Below are 26,968 nucleotides of genomic sequence, written 5' to 3'. Positions count from 1 at the left end.
CTGCTCTTACAGGGATCACAACAGACAGCCCCAGGCAGAGCTGGAAAAAATGTAGAACAAAATTCTTACTCACGAAAAACAACCAGACTTACTGGTCTTACAGAGACTAGAGAAACCCCTAGAGTATAGACCCCAGACACCCTTTTAACTCAGTACTGAAGTCACTCCTGAGGTTCATCCTTCAGTCAAAGATTAGACAGGCCCATAAAGGGAGAAGAGACTAAATGGGCACACCAGCCCAGGGGCAAGGATGAGAAGGCAGGAGAGGATAGGAAGCTGGTAACTGGGAACCCAAGGTCAAGAAGGAGAGAGTGCTGACATGTTGTGGGGCTGGCAACGAATGTCACAAAACTATGTGTATTAATTGTTTAATGAGAAACTAATTTGCTCTGTAAACCTTCATCTAAAGTACAATGAAATGAATAAATGAAAAGAAGAAGTTGATTATTTTAAGCATGAAGAACTAAAGCAAGGCGACAGACTAATCTGTCCCAGGTCACTGACTGACTGGCAGAAACCAGGGTAACTCCAGGGTCTTGCCTTGATTCAGGGCTGCCTCTGAGCTTTCTCTACAATGCTATCTGAACAAGGTAAGCTGAGGGGACAGTTGTAAACTAGCCTGAGCTACACCTACTGAGATGCTGAAATCTGGTGAGGTCACACTCCCTAGAGCCACCACCTCTATTCTTTCACTGAAGTCAGCAGAATGTTAGCTCTCTCTCTCACTTCGCTCAGCAAGTAAAGCAGGTGTGCCTAGTGACTTCAAAGATTAACTTCTTAGAGAAGCACTTCTAGGTCAAACTTTCAGGGGAATGAAACAGCGGACATCCATCACCTGTTAGCTATTCACACACAGGAAACTTTTACTACTGCCCCACTAGGAAGGGGTCCTCCCATTGTAACAATATCCCTCTCCACCCCCCATCCCCCCACCCCTTATAATAGCCTTGATACGTCCACTGCACTGGGGGCTGAGGATTCAAAATGCAGGGCCCTGAGGATTGCTCACCGCTGCACAAAGCCCTCCAAAAGGCTATGCAGGACATGGCTCCTGTACCGCATGAGACGGACGTCCTGAGGTGTACTGTCAATACATTGTCCATTCAGGATGGGGCGTTCAAACATGTTGCTGAACTCCTGCCGGGTTCCAAGGAAGTCTGGGCGCACAAAATCCACCATGCACCAGTACTCAATGAGGTTGTTCTGCAGGGGGTACCCAGTCAGTACCACCCGGCGGCGAGAGCGAATGTTCTTCAGGGCCTGCGAGGTGCTGGCCTGGCAGTTTTTGATGCGGTGTCCCTCGTCACAGATCACCACATCAGGGCCAGGGCGACATAAGGCCTTCTCAAACTCTAGGGAGGGAAGAGGATCCGGAGTCAGAGGGTAAGAGGGCCTGCTCTTAGTCAATAATATGAGAAGTAGGGGTGCCCTGGAGGAGACAGAAGAAATGAAGGAAGCAGGAAAGCAAGAGTCAGCCCCCAGAGGTGAAAGGGAGCCAACCACACAAGCTCCTGTGCATCTGGTGTGAAGCTAACCTGGACTGTTGACTCTTGCACTAACTACCCCCTTTTTCCTCCTTTCCTTCCCTTACTATCATTATTGTTATTCCTTTTGGCTAAGAGTAAAACTGATTTGAGTTCCTAGGGTTTATACCAACTGGGCAGCAGAGGGGTACCAGCCTAGGATTAAAAATTCATTCCTGGATGAAACCTGATGGGAATAATCCAGACACTTCAGTGGGCTCTCGCCACACCCGAGGGCTGGCTGGTGGGAGCCAGCTAAAGGACAAAGTCTTCCCGCAGTTATTTGTAAGTCATTAATAAATGGCAAATTCATTCCACAGAAGCAAACTAGAACATAGCCTGAGAGATGAAGAGACCTATAAAATGAAACAGCTACTGTGCCCTTAAAAAATTCCTTCCCAAAAGGAGCAAAGGCCCCTTAGAAGAGGAAAGAGAACTAGAACTACACAGGAATGGCTTTGACTAAAAGCAATTGGGATCAACTCTACTCTGTCTTTAGCGATTATAACACTTTAAAAATATTTTCTTAATGTTTTCTCACCACATCTCTAGGAAGTGATAAAGAGAGTGGTTACTCTCCCAGCTGTTTTGTGAGAGAAACTGGGCCAGACTGGCAGGGGAATCTCCCCCAGGCCAGTCCACGGCCCAGCCTAAATGGGGACCCCACTACCTGCAGAGGGAGCAGCATCGCTGAGAGCCAACGGAAGTCATCTCACCCATCCTGGGGACCACAATTTCTGGTTCATGACAACTCACATCAATAAAACATTTCACACCTGACCAGGTACTACTGGTAGGTAGACACTATTTCTTTTTTCCTGAAACGCCCTGACAGCATGCCCAGGATAAGCCGCCCACCTCTCCGAAACTCCTGCTGCCGATCTTCCTCATCCAGATCAATGATGACCGGGTGAGAACGTTTCTTGGTTTTCTTCGGTCTACCTGTGGCAAAGGATTTCTTCAGGGTGAGGAGTCTGTACATTTCATACCCCATCAGCAGCACCCCACCCTCTGACACCCAATCAGCCATCACTTTAGCACGAGCTGCCATTGTCCTGCAAGAGTGAACAGAGACAATTGTGTGATATGTGAGTTCTATCTTGTGAAAGCTGTTTTTTTTTTTTTTTAAAAAAAAAAAGTAAACAGAAAGTATTACTGCTTCTGCTGCTACCCAGGAAGAATTCCTCCTAATCTAAGCTGCGTTGATATGCATTCAGAATTCTTTACTGCCAAAGATGGCATGTAGCAGCCCTCACAGGGCTGGCCAGCTGTCCAGGGACTTTCCCTAGCATCTTAGAGATGCTAACTGCACTGAGGATGGACTGGGTCATGGATGATGGTTAAACACCAAGAAACACAGTAATTCAACCGCACAAGGCAAGTGAAAACGACGACCCTCTTGGATGTACACATATTTAACTACAGTTCTGCATTTGAAGGAGACTTTTGAGTTATTCTTATGATAAACACAAGGTAGTAAGAGAAATGGCGACATTCTGCATTTCACGTGCCCAAGCTCCAGTGAGTATAGAGCCAAGGACACACAGTAAAGGAAGAAGAGCAACAGAAACCAAATGACCCTCTGCACAGTCAGTCCACTCCTAAATAACTGAGCCCTGGCTGTATTAACTGAAAGTGGCCTAACGGTCCCGAAACCTAAGCAAAGCAGAGCAGGTGACCGACAACCTATGAGACCACTCACAGTCTCCTCACTTGGAGGTACATGGCCAAACATCACAAAAGGCAGCCTCTGCAGAAAAGTCTACCTTTTCAACTATCCATGCCAGCTAGGAGAAAGGGTAGCATGCATAGCTGGCTTGGACTAAGAAACAGCTTCAGATTTTTGGAAATCAGGTTGACTTTATGGAATGGAAACATAAATATTTTTATTTAAATCAAAATCAAAAACAAAAACACGATTTGCACCTTCCAAAGTTTGGAAGCTGTACCACTAAAGTCAACTGTAGATCAGTGCTTAAGAGACTAATGATTAGGTTTCTAAGAGAAGAAATATGTAAAAGGTAAAAAGTTAGAAGATGGAAAGTTCCATTCTATCATGCTGAATTTTATTACTATACATGTGGGAAAATGTGACCATGCACATAGATTTTCAGGATATAAAAGCATCTTCAAACAAAACACAAAACATTTCCCGGGCTATATAACTGGCTTTACTGAAAAGCTAGGTAGAGGGAAATAAAAAAGAGCAAGAACAGAGAGAGGGACACGCAAGAAACCAAAAGGAATCTGGGAGGATAGGGCACATACCCCAACAGACCGTCTTGGCATCTGGGTCCCCGATGAAGTCTAAAAGGAAAGGGGCAGAGAGGAGAGGGTGGGCCACCTACTTGTGCTCATCATTCAAGATGTGGACTTTAAAGAACCGGGGCTGAACTTCCTCAGGCTTGTTGTCAGCTGGAAGGGCTTCAGGAGCTGGAAGCCACATGTTGAACTCTGCCAGCCAATTCTGAAGAGTATTCACCTGTCAGAAAGCCACGTCCAAAAAGAGGGTTTTAAGGAACAAACTCAGAGCTGAGCACATAATACTTTTTTTAGCTCCCAGTAAAGGCATCGGCCTAGAGCTCTTCAGGGGGTTTACTAAGTGGAATCTTCCCAAACTCTTACCGGCACAATGGCAAGGACTGTTTTGGCTGGCGTGTGGCGGAAGAGGACATCGATGAAAGAGATCACCTGCAAAGTTTTCCCTAGACCCATGCTGTGGGCTAGGATACAGCCAAAGCCACTGCTGGTCTTAAATCTCTCCAGGGACTCCACGAGGTTATCATACAGGAACCGAATTCCACCAATCTGACAAGGGACAAACACAGACAAATGTCAGAGGGCTGGCAAACACCAGGGCTCTAGATTTACTCTCTTCAGTATTAGTCAGAATCAAGTAAACAAGCAGGCATTGTAACAGACAGCTAGTGTGGACAGCTGCTACAGAAGTTTCCCTGCACCCTAATTGGTCTATTAGATGATGATGGTCTTCTTGGAGAAAACACAGAAAAACACTCACCTCGTACAATATTCCATCTGACGCAAGAATCTACAGTACCAAATTCCTGGCAGCGTCTTTCACTCAGCCTTGGCTTGGCTGCTCTTGACCTTGGGGACCTCATCTCCTCAAGGCCATCCATTCCATGAGGTGCAGTTCTTGTTAGAGTTATTATGTTTAGTCAACCTCTGCCTTCATGGAACTTCCACTCCCTCGTCCTGGTTCCAGGCTCTGGATCAATGCATACTAACTCTGCTCCCTCCTCTCTATTGCAAAGTCCCCTAGACACCTGACTCTCATGTCTCTTCTGGAGCTACAACTTCTTAATCAAAACACTGCACTTGAGAGAGTTATCTCCACCAGCTTACTGATCCCACAGAAGGAGGTTCAAGATTATTAAGCCAAGAAATCCAGAGCCTCCTACATGACAGAGCAAACCTGAGGCTTGTCTCTTCCCTTTCATCAGCCATTCCTACTTGTCAGAAATCTTGAAGTATCAACTGCTAGGGGGAAGGATCAGGCCTTTCCAATAGCTCTAGGTACCAAATAAGTACTTCACAGGCTGTGTTGCTAATAACCACTAGCAGGCAGTGCCCACAGCAGGGGAGCAGAAAGGAAAAGTAGAGTCGAGATTAGTTATACCTGATGAGGCTTCACTGCCCGTGCCAACTGTGGGGCCAGGAAGACATTCTCCTCCTCTGGAGGGTGGTTCAAATTGACAAGGACCCTGCCCAGAGCATCACGCTGGTTTAAGACATCGTTCACATGGGTGCCACCCTTCTCCTCTTCCTCATCCTCCTCACTGACAGACTCACTGCTGTCCACAATGTGCAGTGTGTCCTCATCTCCAGAGCTCAGCTCAATCACCTCTGAGATAGCCAAAAAAAAAAAAAAATTATCCCAAGGAGTAAGGAAAGCATAGAAACTTAAAGTGAGAGCTTGTCATCACTTCCAAAAATTCTGATTTTTACCTTTTCTCTCTTCTAGCTTCAAGACAAGACAAGAGAAAAGCTTCACATTTACTAAAGAGACTCAGGGAAATTTGTGAAAGCCAGACCCTAAACTGAATGAGAAATGGCTAAACTCTTTTCTATTTAAAGGTACAGCTGATCTCTCAGGGCAAGCACTGGGTCAGGAGGAAGAGAGGAACCTCTAGAGCTCGATCTTACCATCTCGACTGCTTTTTTCATCCTCACTGCCACTGCTACTGTCCAAACAAATGACTTCCTGGGCCAAGACCCGAGGAGGCAGCTGGGGACCATCACTTGCTCTTATGACAATTTCTTCTAGAAAAAGAAAGGTAGAAGGGAATGTCGAAAAGACATTTTACTCAAACAGATCTTCCCAAAATGATTCGCCACCCCCTCCTCCTTTGCGGCTCTCATGGGGAATATCCCCTGAGGAGAGAAGCAGAGGCCATCTCAAAAACTGTGGCTCTCTTTCCATATTCCCCTTTTTCTACTGGTTCTTATTTTCTGGTACCCACCTGGCTACTAGGAAAGGTCCCAATCTCTTGGCATATTAAGATCCAAAGTTATGGGAAGAAAATCTAAACAAAAGCAATTTGAGGTGTACATTTTTATCCATCTTAACTTTTAAAATGAAATCCTTCTGATCACATACTCCCGAGAAGCTGAATGACTCTAAAGGATTCCCAAGAGGCCCACAACCTTATCCCAGCTCTGTGTGTGCCAAGGGCCTCTGCCCCATGAAGCACAGGGCCTCTCCTGCCACCTCCACTGCTTACCAGGGAGGAACTCCAGGGGAACGGTGGGAATGGGGGCTGCGTAATCTTTCCTCTGCTGCTCCAGGCGTTTCCTTCTTTCCAACTCTTCCTGCTGTGCTGCTTTGGTAACTGGCTCCAATTGATCCTCCCGGAGCAGCTTTCTAAACACGAGAGTGCACACTTGGGTTCACTTGAGATCTGGGCAAAGTACTGTCAAGTCTAAAGAGGGAAATCACTGTTGCCAAGCTCAGAGTGGGGAGGAGGCAAAGCCCTATTAATCCTTCACACTCTGCAATGAGCAGGAGAAAAAAATGGGACTTCAAGGCACAGGTGGTTCTGGGCTAATACACTTTCTATATTATTTAACCTTCTGATAGATGCCCCTCCCAACCTGTCTCCGCACATAACGTGTCAACGGTAACACAGTTATACATGTGATTTCTAAAGCCGAAATGAATTATTAAAAAAACAGAGTTGTTACATGGGGAAGTAGGGTTATGGGTGATTCTACCTCCTTATTTCCCAAACTTGGGGTAATACTGTCAAGTTATTATGTTAAAAAATAAGTGGGGGCAAAGCGGGGGGAGATAATATCTATCTCCTTCCAACTGCACAAGTTGTTATTTGGCAGAAGGAAGGACTGCTAGACATTCAGGAAGTTAAGGAAGTTCACGTTTGCTCATGTCTTAGCACAAGGAAAAAGCCATCCTTTGGGCCAGACAGTCTCCTGCCATCTGCAGTTGACTGCTAAGATGAGAACTCAGATTACTTTTATCTCTTCTTATTGTAAGACAGAAGGAAAAATACAGGAAGAAACAGAGAGTCTAACCCAGAGCACCCTATCATCCTTGGGTTGCCTCCCAGGGCCTACGGAGAGTAAAACATACCCCTAGTGGTCAAGGGCCACCCACATCCTCCCTGTACCCTCTGACAGCCCAGGCCCACAGCGCTGAGATGCATCTTCACTATTATTGGGGACCCACGGCCTGCACTTTTCTCCTTTGGAAGGAAGACTCTCCTGCTCAACAGTTCTCCTGCTATCAACAGCCTTAAGATGAAGATATTACACCTTTACACACGCAGAGCTTACCGTATGTTTCTCCTCATGTGGGAGGGCTTCTGAGCTCTCTTCTTCTTGGGGTCCTCAGAGGCTAGGCTCTTGCCTTGGTGGCGCCTGAGCAGCTCCGGAGGCTCAGACTGAGATGAGGTAGTTGAAGTGCACCGTGGCGGCTGCTGCCCATCTTCCCCCAGCTGGGCACACTCAGTGCCACACATGCCTTCCAGGGATGGGTCTGAAAAGACAAGGGGAAAGAAATGCCAAGGACCAACTTACTGGGGGTAAAATGAGTTCTGATGTCAGACACACCTGTGTTCAAATCTCACCTACAGACTTACCAGCCGGTGACCTAAGGTATTATTGAAGCCTCTCTGAAACTGAATGGGCTTATTTACAAAATGAGGATAGTGATGCCCACATTTCAGAGCTGTTGTGAGGACTACTTTGCATGCCTAGAACTGAGCCTGAACCCAAGCAGGCCCACAACAATGATACTCATCACTCTTACAATAACTTAGCAGTACCATCAGAGCAAGGAAGCTTCATGTCCTCTGCTTGCTCAACAAGAGACACAGTTGAAACAGCTGGGTTCCCAATACAGCTCGCACTCCTTGTATGCCTCCAGACAAGTCCCTTCACCTTTCTTCTGTAACCAGGGAGAATAATCTCCCTTTCAGCATCTCAAAGCATTCATTTATTCAGCTCACCAATCATTTAATGAGGGTTTACCCATACGGCAAGTGCTACTGTAGATGCTTCAAGGAATATTTATAAGACTTCTTTGCTTCAAGGAGTCTGTGTCCTATTTAGGGAGATAGATCATGTATAAACACAGATACAACAATGCAAGGTGTGTTACAAGAGGGGCAGGCCAAAAGACCTAAAGAGTTTTGAGGTTTGACATCATTTTTCCCACCAGAGGTAATTAGCTAAACCAAGAATAACCGTGTTAGGGTCCCAAGAATATGAGAGACACTACCCATTGGATAATCACACAAGGAATTATATGGGAGGCAAAATGTGAGTTAAACCCTGAAAGATGAGCAGACTGTCTAAAGGTAATGCCTTGGCCTTGAGGGAAAAAAATGGAAGGGATTTCCAGCAGACGAGATGTCATTTGTAGGTAGCATCAACCACCAACAAGGTCTGGGCTGGGGTGGGAGAGGTCCATGTGCATACCATTCTTCTTGAACTGCTAAGCAGTATTCTGTTCACTGGGTGGGCAGGCCTTGACAGCCACACAGACTATAAGCCTGTCCCTAAATCCTCCAGGGCCTCCTAGATGCACAAATCAAAAGGTGTTTTCCAAAGGTAAGAAGAATTCAAAATTAGAATATAAATGTTATAACCAAGATGCCTAGTCAATGCCTTTTGGTTCTCAGGCAAGAAGGAGCCAGGAAGGTTTTCGTTTGTTTTTTAACTGAACTATTGACTTTATTCAGATTTCATCAGTTTTCCACTAATGTCATTTTTCTATTCCAGGATCCAAACCAGGACACCAGGTTGCACTTAGTCATCATGACTCCTTAGCTTCCCTTAATCTGTGGCAGTTTCTCAGTCTTTCTTGTCTTCCATGACTTAGACACATTTTTGAAGACTAGTCAGGAATATCCCCTGAAGTCTTCTTTAAAACAAAACTTTAGCTTAACTAGTAAAGAATGTCTGCCTTGAGCATTATGCTCTTTTAAGAACTATCTATATGGGATCAAACTGACAACAGCAACTCTAAAGTTTAGATAGGAACCTTACAGGGCAGTGAGTTTATGTAAATGCAGGAGGAACAACTCAGAAAAGGAAGGTAAGAACGGTTGCACAACTCAAGAATGTAATCAATGCCAATGAATTGCACATGTTGAATTAGTATATGTTTTGCTATACATATTCTCCATAACAACAACAAAACAAATAAATTATATATATTTTTAAAAGAAGTTCTGGTGAGGCATTTTGTAGAACATCTCTCAATTTGGGCTTGTCTGATGTTTTCTCTCATGGTTAGATTGGGGTTACTTGGACATGTTACCAGGAAAGACCAAGCACTAGAAAAGGACATCATGTTTGGTAAAGTAGAGGATCAGCAAAAATGAGGGAGACACTCATAAGATGAACGGACAACAATCATGAGGATGGTACACGACCGGGCAATGTTTTGCTCTGTTATACATAAGGTTGCCATGAGTTGGAGCCAACTCAACAGCAACTAATAACAACAACAATGGATTTTTTCTTTCTTTTTTTAGAACTAAACTGCCTGTGACGGTTAAGATTGTGTGTCAACTTGGCTGGGCCATGATTCTCAGTGTTTTGGCAGTCTTATGTTGTGATCACTTTCCTGTCGAGATTTGATATGTGATCATCCCCATGATGGCATCTGCTGTGAGTAGCCAATGGGCTGAAAGGGATTTTCCCTGAACATATATATGCCCTGCATCAAATATAAGCGGCTCGGGGGCTTTTTGCTCCTGCTGGATGCTGCAGCTGGCTCCTGTTCGTCTGATCTCCGGTTCTTGGGATTTGAGCCAGCAGCTTGCCTGCAGTCTTGCATGCTGATCCCGGGATTCGTCAATTTTATTAATCCATGCGTGAGCAAGAGCTCTGCTGTCTAACCTTCCGATCTTGGGTTCGCCAGCCCCTGTGGCTACGTGAATCAGAAGAAGCCTCTATCCTGATCCACAAACTTGGGACATTCCAGCCTCTACAACCACGTGCGCCATTTCCTTGATATAAATCTCTCTATATTTATACTCTTTACTGGTGTTGCTTCTCTAGAGAACTTAGTCTAAGGCAGTGTCCTTCTTATCACAGCATATCAGAGGGTACATACATAACGGCAGCATGACCTATCACTGGTGGTGTTAACCTAGATAAGTTGGTTACGGTGGTATCTGCTAGGTTTCTTCACTGTCATTATTTTTCATTTTCCACAGTCTATTCATCAGACCAAGTCACTAAGTCAAGCCCACATTCAGATGAAAGAGAAATAAGCTCCATCTCCTGGAGGTAAGAACATCAAATAATTTCTAGCAGCCTGAGGAGGTGGGCCCAAGATGCTGGAGTAGTCAGATGCTTCCTATGGTCCTTATTATAACAAAGACCCCAAAAAAACAAGTGAATTGATTATATATGACAATCTAGGAGCCCTGAACATCAAAGACAAAGTTGAAGAGTAGGGCTGAGCGGCTGGGGGAGGGATAGACAGTTCAGAAGAAGAGAGGGTTTGCCAGACCTGACCCGGCCAGCACCCTGCAGGCTGGATCGGCCAGCATGCACAGGCTGTGGCAAGCACTACTGCTCAGGACATATTTTCCACACCAGGAGAAACCAAGTCGCAGAGAAACCGCAGAACCAGGGGAAAGCAGCGCTGAATCTGTGAAAGTTAGGTGCAAGGGTCTAACCTACCACATGGGATCAAAAAGAAACCTTCACTCCTCCAGGAAGTACCTCTCTCCCATTTACTCACCACCCCCACTCTGCTCCAGCCAGGTCCAGCTTCAGTAATTTCCATGCCCCCCGAGCCAGAAGTGGACCAGTCATGCACCCTAAGCCATTCTCCTGCCTTTGGAGAAGGAACAAATTAACAAACAAGAAAAAATAATCTGCTAGCTCTGCTAAACCAGGAACTCAGGGCAAGCACAGCCTTTTGCCTAGGCACAGGCAGAAGGGGTCCATGAACTTTGAATGCCTTTCACCCCTGCCTAGATCGGTGTGGGCCCATTTCAACAGCATAGACCCTCATTAGCACAGTACAACATGGTATATACCCAAAGCTTATTTTCAACTGCAATAGCTAAGGGAGAGCGGCGGATTCGTGGCATTGGATACCGCCCTGCCCATTAAGCAGGGTCCTCCCCTACCCACATCAGAGGCCTGAGGACTAGCGGCTCCATTCACTCTATCTAGCCACCCACAACTGGCATACAAGAGTAAGTGGTACCTCCCAGTCCTTACAGCCAACAAATTGGGTGCCCAATGTCCGGCTGCAAAACCCACCCTCCTACGTACTCTAGGAAACAGGGACACACCTTCCACCCAGGCACTCAGGAGCAGCCGTCAGCCCCCTACCACGATCAGAACATAACCCCCTGCTGCAGCCATATATCTGTGCCTACTCCAATCACCCCTACGTAGTCCTTCCCATCTAGGACTACAGGTGAAAGCCTGCACCACACTCAGTGATCGATGACCTGGACACCTGAACTGAATCCAAGCAAGAAAAGTAAACGGACTCCTGGCCTCACATACCTAGTAACAGCTTTAACTACCTGGCGACAGGATGTGAGAGCTTCAAAAACACCAATAATCAAAGCAGCTCACATGACCAGCCTATTTGGGTATATCAAAACAAAACAAGAAGCTAGGACACGGTAAGCAAACATAAAATAAATATAAGAACTTACTGATGGCTCAGAGATAATAAAACCAAAAACCAAACCCAGTGCCACTGAGTCGATTCCAACTCATAGATAATAGTCAATATCAAATCACATGAACAGGCAGGCCATGATGGCTTCAGCAAGTGACCAAAACAAAGAACCAAGAAATCTCCCAGAGAAAGAGAAGGTCTTAAAATTACTAAAGGTAGAATTCAAAAGATTAATATACAGAGCTCTTCACGAGATTAGGCAAAATGCAGACTAAGCCAAGGAACACACAGACAAAGCAACAGAGGAACTTAAGAAGGTTATAAAAGAGCATAATGACAAACTTAACAGGGTGCAAGAATCCACAGAGATGGCAAACAGAAATCCAAAAGATTAACAATAAAATTTCAGAATTAGACAACTCAATGGAAAGTCATAAGAGCAGAATTGAGGCAATGGAAGTCAGAATTAGTGAGAATGAAGAAAAATTCAGATTGAGGAAAAATCAGATAAAAGAATGAAGAAACTAACAATTATGTGGGGCTCTATCAAGAGGAATGACCTATGAGAAATTGGAGTACCAGAACACAGGGGAATAACAGAAAATACACAGAGAATTCTTGAAGATTTGTTGGCAGAAAACATCCCTGGTACCATGAAAGACAAGAAGCTCAATGAACCCCACACAGGGTAGATCCCAAAAGAAAGTCACCAGGACATATTATAATCAAGCTTGGCAAAACCAAAGATAAAGAGAGGATTTTAAGAGTAAAATAGGGATAAATGAAAAGTTATCTACAAAGGAGACTCACTAAGACTAAACTCAGACTACTCAGCAGAAACAACGTAGGCAAGAAGGCAATGGGATGACATATATAAAGACTTGAAGGGAAAAAAGTGCCAGCCGAGAATTATATACCCAGCGAAACTGTCCCTCAAATATCATGGTGAAATTACGGCACTTCCAGATAAACATAAGTTAAGGGAATTTGTAAAAATCAAACCAAAATTAGAAGAAATACTAAAAGGAGTCCTCCAGTTAGAGAATCGATAACATCAGGTAACAACCCAAGACTAGAACACAGGAGAGAACAACCAGATTATCAACCCTGATAGGGAAGTCACAAAAATAAAGCTTAAACACCAAAAACAGGGAAACAGAGACGTCAATATGTAAAAGATAACAACATTAAAACAAAAAATGGGGACTAAATAATGCAGTCATATGGAGAGGAAGTCAAGGCAATATCAAAAAGTAAGAGATTGGTTTAAACTTAGAAAAACAGAGGTAATTATTATGGTAACCACAAAGGAAACTAACAATCCTATACATCAAAATAAAAAACAAAAAAAACATAAAAACTCAGCAAATACAAAATCAGCAACAATGAAAAAGATGAAAAGGGAGGCTAGTTGCTATAAGTCTTGACGAGTGAAGCAGTGAGCTAGCGTCCCCACGGTGAAAGACATACCATGGGTCATCATCCTACGCACCCAACTGCACTCACAAATAACAAATGTGCTATCTCACCAGTCAGTGGCTAAGCTGGGGAATCAGGATGCTGCAGACATTCTGTACTGCTCACCTTCTGAAACTCAGTACGGCTTCCTCCTTGTCCTGTTATCATTCTGGATCCCCTATGGTCCCTTTTCATACTGGTACCAGATTCTAAAACAGCATGGAGTTGGAAACTAATGTTTTCTAAGAGAACGAACAGAGTGTAGGGGATAACACTATGAAAACTGGTGCCACACTGCTGGGGTGGGAACTCCAGTGCTGCCCCTTATTTCACCTTTCTGTTCTTCAATTACAAAAAGGGAATGACAACTCTAGTGGCCTCAAAGCTGCATTAACAATTATATAAGATAGGCTAAATAAAACGCTAAAACAATGCCTGGCACATAGTAAGCACAATATAAAACAGGGTGTTTATACTATGACTACTACTATTCCAGGTAAAAGGCAGAGGTTTGGTTTCTTATACGTATCATCTTCTTTTCTCCTTACAATAACTCTACAAGGTGAGTTTTGTTTCCCTTATTCTAAATACAAGAAACTGAAGTTCTGAAAACTGAAAAAGGCTTGCCCATGGATACATAGGAAATAAGTAGGAGCAGGCAGTTAAGAATATAAACTTGGCAGTCTTGGCTTTGAATCCTGGCTCTGCCACTCCGTGTTCATGGGCTCAACTTCTCTGAGCTATAATTCCCACATCTGTAAAAACAGATTTTAGCACCCGGAGGATACTATTCCTCAAGCCCTGGTAGGCCTAACTCCATGGAACTCTACACTTCCAATCACACCGAACAGCCCAGGAGCACACAGAGCCCCAGAACTCAGTCAACCATGCTGGAAGGCAGTATTTATGTGTGTGGGGAACACAAACTTCGATTATATATTCTAATTGAAGATTAGAAATAAGAAAACAAAGGGGGAATCAGAAATGGCATGTGCAAACTGCATCTTGTTCAGTCACAGACAAGTGTCCCTTACACAGACACACATCACATGAGATTATAGACCACATCTTTATCTTAAACCTCTCCACATGAGACTGCCACAAACCAGACACTTGTTGCCTCTCCTGCTCCCTGCTTGCAGTTGAGCCTAACACACATTTGAGCATCTGCTGTATACCAGGACCTGAGCCAGGGCAAAGTGGCCTGGACCACAAGGGAAGGTTACAGGTATGCAATCTTGTGAGCGGCTACTAGCTAAAGCACTTGGGGAAAGGACACCTAATCCAGCCTCACCTAGGGCTGGGGGTGAGTTGCTTCCTTGGGAAGGGTGAGACTTGGGTTCAGTCTAACAGAATGGATAGAAACCAGCTAGTAAAGGAGGAAGAAACGGAATTCTAGACAGATACAGGAGCACAGGCAAAAGGCACAGAGACTTCAAACAAGGTAGAATGGCTAGGAAAACACATGCAATTGAATATCGGTTAAAAAAATGAAGTAAGCAACACTGCAGCAGGAAGGGCCTTCCCACCTGGCAACCACCTCCCTCTCTCTTCCCAGGAGCCCTTCTTAGGTCTTCTCTGGAGGCTGGCACAGAAGTCAACCCCCATCCCGGGGAAGACTATTTTCAAGGCTTCTTCCTCCTAGCATTCTACATTCCATTGCCCTTGTGTTTGGGGGCAGGGGAAGTAGGAGCAGCTAACATGGTTATCATAAAAGTGTGTCTGTGTGTCCGTTTGTAAGCACACACACTTAGACATGTGGCTGCCCAGGGTGATTCACTCCCTGCAGCAGCACTGGCAGCACCTTCCTCTGCCTTCACACTGAGAGCTCACCGAAGATTTCAAGTAGACAGGCTTTTTGAAAAGCAAAGGGGGAGCGGCCAAGGAAGGCACCAGACAAGGAATGCTTGTGATGGGACACTACAATACCATTAACATGCACAAGAAGTTAAAGCATAACTCTCTGCTCTATTACTACTGGATCCTCAGCCGGCTATTTACAAAAGGCCTCCCAGAAAAAGCAGAGTCCAGGGCACTAAGCATTGGGAATGTGGTATGAGCCTGGGCTCATGGGTGTGTTCCCCCTGCTGAGGAAGAGAAGAGCTGTTACTCACGTGTTCGGCCAGGCATGAGAACTACAAAAGCAGCTACAAAATGGAGCTGGAAGTGTGCTGAGCTGCCCTCCCAAATTCACTACCCTTCTAAAACAGCCCTCTCCAATTTCTGCCTGAAACACTACAGGAAAAAAGCTCAGCAATTCTCTGTTGTCCTTTAGAACTATCATTCCCTTAGGCACCCACCTCTTCAAAGAGCTAATATTTCTATTTCTACATCATTGTCACATAATACTGCAATCACCTTCCTCCTAGCTCAGCCCAGAATTCTTCCCTCCTAAACTGCTAAAAAAAAAAAAAAAAAAAATTCTTTTTTTTTTTTTTTTTAAACTGCTATTGATGAGTCGACTCATGACTCATGGGGGCCCCATGCACAACACAATAAACACTGCCCAGTCCTGCACCATCCCCATGATAAGTTCATTGCAATCCCTAGTGTTTTCGTTGACTGAATTTCAGAAATAAATCACCAGGCCTTTCTTCCTAGCCCATCTTAGTCTGAAAACTCTGTTGAAACCTGTTCAGCATCACAGAAATACACAAACCACCATTGACAGATGGGTGGTGGCTTTGCAAAAGGTGCACTGGGCACAAATCAAACACGGGTCTCTCCCGTGGAAAGTGAGAATGCTACCACTGAAATCACCAATGTTAAAGGAGAGGCCAAATTCCTCCTCCAATAAAAACATCAGGCTAGAAGCAGACTCCCCAAGAGGTGATAAAACCAAAACCAAACCAAAACCCAGTGCTGTCGAGTTGATTCCGACTCATAGTGACCCTAGCCATTACCAAATGGCCATTTCCACCAATACTGCAGCTTGGCCTACACACCAAGTACACTTGGAGTGAGACTGGCACACTTCAGCTTGGTGTTTTGTTGGGTCCTCTGGCCTGGTTCTGATAATGACCTTTGAAACTTTCCTGGCCTTAAGCCCTTTTTTTTTTGCTTGTTTTTGTTTTGTTTTCCTATAACACAAGCAAATTTATTGAGCAACCATTTGAAGAACAGTTGTAGGTGGATAGGACAGAACCAGAGTATAAAGGGCAGGCCTTGAATGTCAGGCTGAGGGGTTTGAACTGTCGGGCCATGGGAACTTATTGTCAACTGTTCTATTTCATTCTTCTGACTTCTGCCTTGCCCGTGTGAGCTGTTCTTGGGAGGAGGAAGAAGAGAACCTGATGGCCTTTCAATATCACAGACAGATTTCACTACGGAACATCCCAAGTTGTGAGACTTGGTATGGGGCTAAATGTGGCCAAGTGTTTAAAAATGATCAGACATAGTAAGCGTATACAATTCCCTAGTTCAAACACAGAGTTCCCCCTATCCTTTATACAGAGATAGAGGTCTAAACCAGCTCCTTATCACCAAGCCATCTTTAAATGAAGCCTCAGCTTCTGGGCCCAACAAAGACCATTTGCTTGTTAAAGTTTTTCCTTTAAGGTTCACTGTCATATAAATCAAGGAGCGCTGGTGGCACAGTGGTAAAGTGCTTGGCTGCTAACCAAAAGGTCAGCGGTTCAAACCTGTCAGCTGCTCTGTGGGAGAAAGATGCAGCAGTCTGCTTTTGTAAAGATTAAAGCCTTGGAAACCCTATGCAGCAGCAGTTCTACTCTGTCTAACAGGGTCACTAAGAGTCAGAATAGACTTGATGGCAATAGGTTTGGTTTGGTTTTGGTCACGTAAGTGAGTGTTTTCCAAGTGCTTCATTGCTGCTTACGAAGTTGCTGGTATCTACGTAACATTTTATGTATCACGCCTTAGTAAACTAACTATTCTTAAAAATAAAACTGTTATTTCAAAAATCCTATAATTATTTTTTCCCTAAGTCAAAATTCACTATGTGCTCTTCTGTACCCTCTGAATACTGAATCACGTGAACTTACAGCTGAATCAAAATAATAAACTTTTTCAAATAATAGCTCTCCTTTCAAATAATATTTCTCCTCCAAATTCTGTAACTCACCAGCAGCCACTGAGGAAAAAAGGCAAAAATGTCAACAAGGAGGTAAAGAGACACGGGCTTTGACAAGTACCTGAGGTAAATTACTGTCTGCACAGCTTAAGAATCAATGGCTATTACTGCTCCATTCAGGATCACAGAATCAGACCGGGTCACAAATACCTGCGAACTTTCTCCTTCACGTGGGCCAGCTGTGAGCAGTCATCACCAGAGTTACATAAACATCAAAGAACACTTACATAAGCTTCTTGGGAGTGAGTTCTGAACACCACCACCACCACCATAAATTCAACTAGACAAATAACTAGCTTTGAAACAAAATCCTCTACATTTCATTCATTGTGGGCACAAGGTACAAATATCTCCAGGGTCCTTTTTTCAGCTGTTCTCTCTTCTTCCTCCACAATCCCATCTGTGTAAATGAAGATCAGTGGATTCCTCACTGTATGCCTCCTGATGTGACAGGATGTTACACACCATAGCCTATGAAGTACACATATCCCACATGTGGAACTGAATCTGAACATGCCTTAAAATCTCATTCTCAGTATACAAAAATACAAGGGACAGAAGATGATATAAAACAAGACCACGGTGATGCAATCAGCAGAATCTAGAATGTGGAAAATCACAGGACAAGTATGGATTTTATTCTTCTATAAATAACTTGAAAGGAAAAAAATAAAATGAAAACAAAGGCAGGAAAGCTTAAAGATAAAAGAGATTTAAAAGACATAGCAACTAAATGTGGACCTTGTAGGGAATGACTGAATTAACAGTAAAAGCAATCTTTAACAGATAATTGGGGATTATCTGCCTATTTGGCTATATTAAGGAATTATTGTTTAAAACATTTAGGTGTGATAATGATATTGTGGGTTTTTTGTTTTGTTTTGTTTTTTAGGTCTTTATATTTTAGAGAATATAGTAAATACACTCCATTTCCAAATAATCCAGGTTTGGAGGGAATACAAACTAGCCCTGTATTCGTAACTACTGAAGGAAGTAATGGGAACACAGGTTTCATTTTACCATTGTCTCTATTTTTTATTATGTTTGAAATTTTCCATAATAAAAAATACACAATATTTTTAATTTTCAAAGTTTTAACAAAAAATAAAATTTAACAGGCGCTAACCTCTAAATGGAAACCCTATGAGAGCCCTGGTGGCACAATGGTTAAGCACAGTGCTGCTAACTGAAAGGTCAGCGGTTTGAACCCACCAGTACCTCCTTGGGAGAAAGATGTGGCAGGCTACATCCATGAGGATTTATAGCCTTAGAAGCCGTATGGGGCAGTTCTACTCTGTCCTATGAATAGATGATTCAGAATCAACTTGAGAGCAACAGGTTTGGTTTAAAGAGCCCTGATGGCACAGTGGTTAAGTGCTTGGCTGCTAGCCAAAAGGTTGGCAGTTCAAACCCACCAGCCACTTCACTCCTTGGAAGAAAGATGTGGCAGTCTGTTTCTGTAAAGATTACAGCCTTGAAAACTCTTACACGGCAACTCTACTCTGTCCTATAGGGTCACTGTGGGTCAGAATCGACTTGACACCGACGGGTTTGGGTTTTTTTTTTTTTACCCTCTAAACTGGAGTCCCTGGGTGGTGCAAACAGTTAAGGGCTCGACTACACATTGGTGGTTCAAGCCCACGCAAGAGGTGCCTCAGAAGTAAGTAAGGCCTGGCGATCTGCTTCCTAAAAGTCACAGCATTGAGAACCCTATGGAGTAATTTACTCTGCACACGTGGGGTTGTCATGAGTCAGAATCAACTCCACGGCAACTAATAAAAACCACCTCTTTACTATTCAGAGCTCAATTTCTACACATTTATTACTACGGTGAAACCTGTGAGCACTGGAACTCAGTGGGACTGCCAAGTTTTCTGCCTTTGACAGGGTGCAGCCTACCACTTTTCTATCACTTTCTATTAGTGGAAAATATTTGAGCTTTCCTTCTCTGACAGGTTTCCATCTTACACAGGTTCCGTCTTTTGCAGGTTTTACCGTATACATTTGTATGTTTTGCATACTGGTAGGAAACCTTGGTGGCGTAGTGGTTAAGTGCTATGGCTGCTAACCAAAGTTCGAATCCACCAGGCGCTCCTTGGAAACTCTATAGGGCAGTTCTACTCTGTCCTATACGGTCGCTATGAGTCGGAATCGACTAGACGGCACTGGGTTTGGTTTTTGGTTTTGGGTATACTGGTAATCAACGAATGCGTATCATTTTGCATCTCCTTTTGGCCACTGGTTACATATAAATATGTATTTGACACAGTTCACATAATTGTCATTTTAATGGCATGTTGTCGATATATTACATATTACTAAGTATAGAATCGCTATGAGTCTGAATCGACTCGATGGCACTGGGTTTGGTTTTGGTTTGGTTTAAGTCATTCGCCTGCTGTTGGACATCTGGGCTCTTTCTTATATTTCATTTGTGTCTATAATGCCACAAATATCTTTGTACAAAGTATTTTCCCTTTTAACTTACTTATTTGTGGTATTATCCACTATAGTTGATAAAAAGCAAAAGAGTTCTAATGCTTAGCTCAGTGATAGGCAAAATTTTTATGTAAAGGGCCAAAGAGTAAATATTTTAGGCTTTGTGAGCCATATGTTCTCTGTTGCAACTACACAATTTTGCCATTGTAGTACAAAAGCAACTATATATAAATGAATAAGTGAATGAGCATGGCTGTGTTTCAATGAAACTTTATTTACAAACACAGGCAGTAGGTCGGATTTGACCTGCAGGCTTTAGCTTATCATCCACTGGTCTAACTTCCACAATAGGGATAAAAACAATTCTATTTTCTCCTACGTTTTCTATACACTGAATAATCAACACTTAACCACTAGCAATGTGTTACTTAATATAACTTACACTTCACAGATATTAATCAAAGAAGCACATAAATAATTGTGAAATTAAAACTGTGATAAAGAAAAGTAAATAGAGTTTTAAGAGCATATCATAGAGAAGACATTTTCTAGCAAGGAAGGTCAGGAAAGCAGAGGAAATAATGATTGAGCAGAGATCTGAAGACTAAACACTGATAACTAGCTGAAAGGGAGAAATAATGACGTTTCCAGTAAACAGATGGACAAATGCTTTGTGGCAGAAGGAGCAAGTAGAGTTCAAGAAACTGAAAAAAGGCTACATCTTCATCTTGTATTCTCCCAATTTTTCAGATGTCAGAAATTGAGAATAAGTTTGAAAAAAATATGGAATGAGAAGGATGAAAATTAGAGCGGGTGCCAGAAGCCTATGATTTATTTGAAGTTAGAACTTTAGACACTGCTGGCAATACCGAATTAGGATGCCAGTAACTTATTAGCTTCAACGTCCTACTGCAGTTTTTTAAAAATATTACTTCAAAAGTTGACTTGGATATTATGCTAGTGAAAGATGCCAGATACAAAAGGCCACACATCGTATGATTCCATTTATATGAAATGTCCAGAACAGGCAAACCCATAGAGACAGCAGATTAGTGGCTGCCAGGGGCTGCAGGAAGTGACTACTTATGTGTATGGGATTTCTTTTAAGGATGATGAAAACTTTCTGGAATTAGACAGTGGTTATGGTTGCACAACCTTGTGAATACACTATAAACCACTGAATTAACTTAGAAACGGTGTATTTTATGGTATGTGTTTTATATTTTAATAAAAAGAAAAACTTTTAAGCTGGCTTAGTGCTTCAGTTTCCAGCTATGATGAAACAGCTTGAGGCAAACCAATGCTTGCATCAAGAACTACAAACATTTTATCGAATAAACCAAAACCAAAACATCTTCTGAAGGCATTAAAGAGCTGCTGAAGCAAATAGGACTTGAAGGAACAAGATCTTAAGAGAAGGGGAAATCACGAAGAGATGAGCCAGCATTCTACGGTCACTTTTTTCCTCTTTTACCAAGTCTGGGTGCTGGGGCAAGAAGTTGAGAATCCAAGACCCCCAAACAGAGGGGTATTACTAACAGGCACAGAAAAGCAGCAGAGCATTCTCCTGTGTGTGTGGTGTAATATACATATAACAAAACATTTGCCATTTTAAGTGTACAATTGAGCGACGTTAATTTTATTTATCATGTTGTGCACCCATCACTATTTATTTCCAAAAGTTTTTCATCACTACAAACAGGAATTCTGTACCCATTAAACCATAACTCCCCATTTTCCCCTCCTCCCAGCCCCTGGTAACCACTAATAAGCTTTTGTCTCTGCGTATTTGCCTATAGGTCATTATGAGTCTGAATCAATGTGACGGCAAGGGGTTTGGTTTTTTCTTTAATTTCACCCAGCATAACGTTTTCAAAGTTCATCCATGTCGTAGCAGGTATCGGAACTCCATTCCTCTTTAGGGCTGAATAATATCCTATTGTATGTAAATATCACATTTTGTTTATCCATTCGTCTGTTGAAGGGCATGGCTGGTTGCACCTTTTTGGCTATTGTAAATAATGCTGCAATGGACATTTGTGTACAAGTATCTGTTTAAGTCCCTGCTTTCAATTCTTTTATGTATACACCTAGGAGTGGAATTCCTGGATCATATGGTAATTCTATGTTTAACTTTTAAAGGAACTGTCAAAGCTTTCTCCACAGAGGCTGTACCATTTTTATATTACCATCAGCAACGCACAAGGGTTTCAATTTTTCCATATCCTCACCAACACTTATTATTTTCCATTGTGTATGTGTGTGTGTGTGTGTGTTAATAACAGCCATTCTAACAGGTGTGAAGTGACATCTCATTATGGTTTTGATTTGCATTTCCCTAATGACTAATGATGCTGAGCAGCTTTTTCTGTGCTTATTGGCTGTTTGTTTATAAGCTTTGGTATAGAAGTATCTATTTGAACCCGTGCTTTCAATTATGTTGGGTATATACCCACAAGAGGATATGACAGTTTCATAGGGCTACCAAGGAGAAAATTAGAGACATGAGGAGTCAAGATCCTGGTGAGAGGGGAAAGGAAGAAGTAAGCCAAAAACTCAGGCTGTTTTCTGCTCAAGTCATTTGCTGCATTCTAAAGCTCAGTCAGGTGGAAGACTAAGAAGTTAAGCAGAAAGCCACTGAAAAGCAGAGCAGATATTTCTGCAATCTCAAGGTGCAGAAAGACAAAGATCAGAATTTAGGATTCACCAGAGTAGACGGGCCAATCAGTTAGGACTTCTGGATGGCTATGTCCTAGTACCAGGGGCGTAGCAGAAGTGGACAAAGCCTTACAGACTATAATCTAGCTTCTATTCAACTTCATTGTGTGAAGGAGCCCCAAAAATCTAGGTGCTTGGCATAAGGGTAGACTTCTGCCAAAGATGTAGGCCACTGTAAGAATGGTGTGGTAGGGGCATCTGACCTCCTCTAACTTCACACACACACACAAAAACCAAACCCATTGCTGTTGAGTTGATTACAACTCATAGGGACCCTACAGGACACAGCAGAACTGTCCGATATGGTTAACTTCACAAAGGGGAGAGAGGATCACCATCACCGTCAACAGCTCCAGGCTGTTGCTTGAGGTGGAGGTCAGATATACTTCCCCTCTCCAAACTTTTTACCCATGCTGACACTAACCATCCCTCCCACAGCACTCTCTACTTTTCTGCCGGGTTTGATAGTTCTTTGCAACGGCCACACAGTACTCAGACAATACTCATGATTATGGGGGTTTATTAGGGAAGTTAACAGGTTACAATTCAGGATCAGAAATGACTCAGGATACAGTTCTTCAATCAGGAGAGCCTCTTCTCAGCCGTGCCCACAAGCAGCCCTCTCTCTCCAGCCCTCGGCGCCTCAGCCCGGCCTCTGCCCTGCTCAGGCAAGTGTTACAAAGCTTTTTAGCTCCACCAGTAAGTGCTCAGAGACATCCCACTCCACCACTAAGCCTTGGCCTGAAGGTATTCGGCTCTCTAGCTCGATGGGTCAGCAAGCCTAGCTCTGCCAAGTGCCTAGAGACACCCCACTCCGCCAGCAAGCCTCCTGCCTGAAGGCACTCAGTTCTCTCGCGCTATGGGTTAAGAAGCCCGCCACACCATCTCCTGACGGTCTCCTGGTTCTGTGCCTCTGCTGCTGCCATTTCTCTGTCACTGCTTCTTGCCGTCTCCAGTATTACAGCTCTCTCTGTCTCCTGGGAGTAGGAGGTTCTCAGCATAGGGATCCTGGTTCCAAAGGATGTGCTCCACTCCTACTCTTCTTTCTTGGTGGTAGTGAAGTCTCCCTCTCTCTGCTCACTTCTCCCTCCTTTTATATTTTCTAAGATAAAAAGCATGACAAGTAAGGGCATGATTTGAATAATGATGTAAGGGTGGTGACTGAGTAAGAGTAGTCACTTGAGTCATACCCTCTAATAAGTTGGTGTCTCAAGATACATCCCACTCTAATCCTGCCTCATTAACACTATGGACAACTAACTCCCAAATGGGGACTATAACCACATGCACAGAGGCTAGGATTTACACACAACACAAAATGAAGGATAATTATATCAGATCACAAGATGGAGGATGACTACATCATTACATAACTGCCGAACTGCATCATTACATAACTGCCAAACCACTGAAAATCACGGCCCAGCCAAGGTGACATACAACCTTAACTATCACAGGTTCCATATAACTTATTTGCATACCAAACCAAAAAAAAAAAAACAAATCCACCGCCATTGGGTTGATTCCAACTCATAGCAACCCTAGAGGACAGAGTAGAACTGCCCCATAGGGTTTCCAAGGAGTGGATGGTGGATTCAAATCGCTGACCTTTTGGTTAGCATCCCAACGCTTAACCACTATGCCATCAGGGCCCACCCAATCATTGTGTGGGAGTCACAAAGACTATGGCTAAAAGGGCCATATTAAGTAATTCACTGCACCTCAGCTGGACTCCATTTTTGTTGTTTACTGCTCATTCTGAGCAGACTCTCAAAAAATCAGCTAGCCAGAATACCTTAGGAGGGCTTTGGGCTCCCCTCCCCTCCCTTCCTCTCACAGCATGCTCCCAGGGAGGCTATTCACTCAGGCTGGTCCTCAAAATATCCACAGATTAACAAGATGTTAACTGACCCAAATTTAATGATTAACAAAACAATGCTTAGGGGATGTTGTCACTGTATGGTGTCTGTTAAAGCATGATTTTGTAAATGTCAACCAATCACAATTTTTCCTTGTAAATTCCTGGATTTTTTGTACTTAAACTCTGTAAAAAATTCCTTGAGCCACAGTACAAAGGGCTGCCTGATTCCTTCAATAAATCTCTTTGCTTTAATTTTGACAGAGACTCCAGTTTGCTCTTTGACAATCCCCAACTGAATTATGCTGATTATCCCCCACTCTATCTGCCTAGAAGAGGAAAGGGAAACTCTCTCTAAAGAGATCATCCATAGACCCTACAATTTTTTTTTATGTAAAATGTCAAGCATTCAATGAAAAATTACCAGGTATAGCAAGAGACAACAGCAAATTATAAAAAACTAGGAGGGAAAAACATACAGCAGAACCAGAACTATTGGTAATCTAAAACCCATTGCCGTAGAGTGGAATTCTCACTCGCAGTGACTCTATAGGACAGAGTAGAACTGCCCCATGGGGTTTCCAAGGTTGTAATCTTCACAGAAGCAGATTGCCATATCTTTCTCCCATGGAGTAGCTATTGGGTTCAAACCGCCACCCTTTTAGTTAGCAGCTGAGTGCTTAGCCAGTGCACCACCAGGGCTCCTATTGGTAATCTACATAATGAAAAATTAACTCTTGATAAAAAGTGTAAGAAAACAAAGAAAGAAATAGAGAAAATAAATGAAGAGATGGAGGATTTCACCAAATAATTAGAATATGAGAAAGAATCAAAGAGAATTTTGAGACAAAATATATAATAACTATAAGCCCTGTGAATGCCAAGTATTTTATTATATATATGTCATAAGACATTATATGTATAACCAAGAAGCCCTGTGAATGCAAGCAAGATAAATACAAAGAAAACATCCCTGGGATATTTCCGCAAAATCACTGAAAACCAAAGATAAAAGAGAGAATCTTAAAAGCAGCCGGAATTAGGGGAGAGCACGTTACCTGCAAAGGAACAGCAATAAAAATGACTTTTGAAAAACGAAAGGCACTAAAAGATAGTGGAAAATCTCCTAAGTACTGGGGCAAGAAAAAACTGCTAATCTAGAATTTTCTATCAGCTAATACAGCCTTCAAAAATGAAGGCAAAATAAAGACATTATCAGACAAACAAAAACACAGAATTTGTTGCCAGAAGACCCACAGTGAAACAAATAGTAAATGGGAGTTTTTCACACAGAATGAAAATGATCTCAGACAGAACACAGGAATACAGGAAGGAATGAAGAACAAAAAGGGTGCAAGTATAAAAAATATAAATATTAACTATAAAAATAAAAACAATAAACCTCATAGCATTTAAAACATGTAGAATTGAAATGCATAAGAACAATAATAATAAAATAAAATACATGAGAATAATGGTGTTAAAGCACTCTAAAGTCCTAATATAGCAGGTGAAGTTAATAAAAGTAATACTTTATATTAGACAAGGATGCATACTGTAATCTAGGATAACCACTAAAAGAATATATAACAAGCTAGTACGAGAAAATGCAATCATTAAAAAAATTTTGATTAATCCAAAAGAAAGCAAGAAAGAAACAAAGATGACACAGAAAAACAGTAAGCTGATAAATTTTAACACAACTATAAAAAAAATTTTTTTTTCAACTATATCAGTAATCAAATTAAATGTAAATGGAATATTCCAATTAAAATGTATCAGACTGAATAAAAAACAAAAGCCAACTATACCTTGCTTGCCAGCAACACAACTTAAATAAAAATATTAAAGTTTGTAAGTAAAAGGGTTGTTGTTGCTAGATGCTGTTGATACAATTTTAACTCCATGTGACAGAGCAGAACTGCCCCAAAGGATTTTCTGGGCTGCAATCTTTATTTTAATCTTTACCAGGTCTTTCACCCATGGAGCCGCTGGGTGGGTTTGAACTGCCAACCTTTTGCTTGGCAGTTGAGCGTTTAACCATTGCGCCACCACCTATAGGACAGAGTAGAACTGCTCCACATGGTTTCCAAGGCTGTAAATCGTTACAGAAGCAGACTACCACATCTTTCTCCCGCAGAGCAGCTGGTGGGTTCAAATCACCAACCCTGTCGTTAGCAGCTGAGCGCTTGACCACTGTACATGCCATCAGGGCTTCCTAGACCTTCCCTAACAAAGTCTGCCACATTCTAATGTCTTCTTTCCTCCAGTTTCCAGTAACATTTCCCTTTAAGTCTTCACTGATAACCTTCACTGATAATAGTCTTTTCAAAGTCCTTCCAGCTTCCACTTGATCCCAAATAAAGGGCCATAGTTTAATTTTTTATTGTGGCAGTATCCCAGGTACCAAATTTTTGTTTCAATTACTATTATTGTATCATATATCACCGCAAACTTAGTGATTTCAAACAACATTCGTTTTATTATCTCTCACAGTTTCTGTGGGTAAGCAATTCAGGAAGGACTCCACTGGTAATCTAACACCTAGGCCATGCATGGTTAGGTTTCTCTTAACTGAATTTTGTCTTGAGTATGAGTCACATTTTCCTGTTTCTTTGTATGTCTAGTGATTTTTCATTAAATAAGGGACTTTGTGAGTAATACATTGTAGAGACTTGGCATTCTGCTATCTTCTTCTGAAGTGTGTTCAATTACTGTTTGGTCACCTTGAACTTGTA

General features: G+C 42.7%; 1 protein-coding gene across 3 annotated transcripts in view; it reads right to left on the bottom strand.

Moving 5' to 3' along the window:
* The window catches only part of RAD54L2 (RAD54 like 2), a 127,345-nt gene that overhangs the window by 19,605 nt on the left and 80,772 nt on the right, over window positions 1–26,968 (bottom strand). For all 3 annotated transcript variants that reach the window (XM_049861906.1, XM_049861905.1, XM_049861904.1), the window contains 8 exons: window positions 7,338–7,539; window positions 6,269–6,408; window positions 5,691–5,807; window positions 5,164–5,390; window positions 4,149–4,331; window positions 3,872–4,005; window positions 2,382–2,578; window positions 1,010–1,352 (listed from right to left, as the gene is read on the bottom strand). In XM_049861906.1, the coding sequence (XP_049717863.1) occupies window positions 1,010–1,352; window positions 2,382–2,578; window positions 3,872–4,005; window positions 4,149–4,331; window positions 5,164–5,390; window positions 5,691–5,807; window positions 6,269–6,408; window positions 7,338–7,539 (1,543 nt within the window). The remainder of the gene's footprint in view (window positions 1–1,009; window positions 1,353–2,381; window positions 2,579–3,871; window positions 4,006–4,148; window positions 4,332–5,163; window positions 5,391–5,690; window positions 5,808–6,268; window positions 6,409–7,337; window positions 7,540–26,968) is intronic.

The sequence above is a fragment of the Elephas maximus genome, chromosome 20 (genome assembly GCF_024166365.1).
Source record: "Elephas maximus indicus isolate mEleMax1 chromosome 20, mEleMax1 primary haplotype, whole genome shotgun sequence".
Lineage (NCBI taxonomy): Eukaryota > Metazoa > Chordata > Mammalia > Proboscidea > Elephantidae > Elephas > Elephas maximus.
Note: the sequence above shows the minus strand (reverse complement) of the source record. Positions and strands in the feature narration are given on the sequence as shown.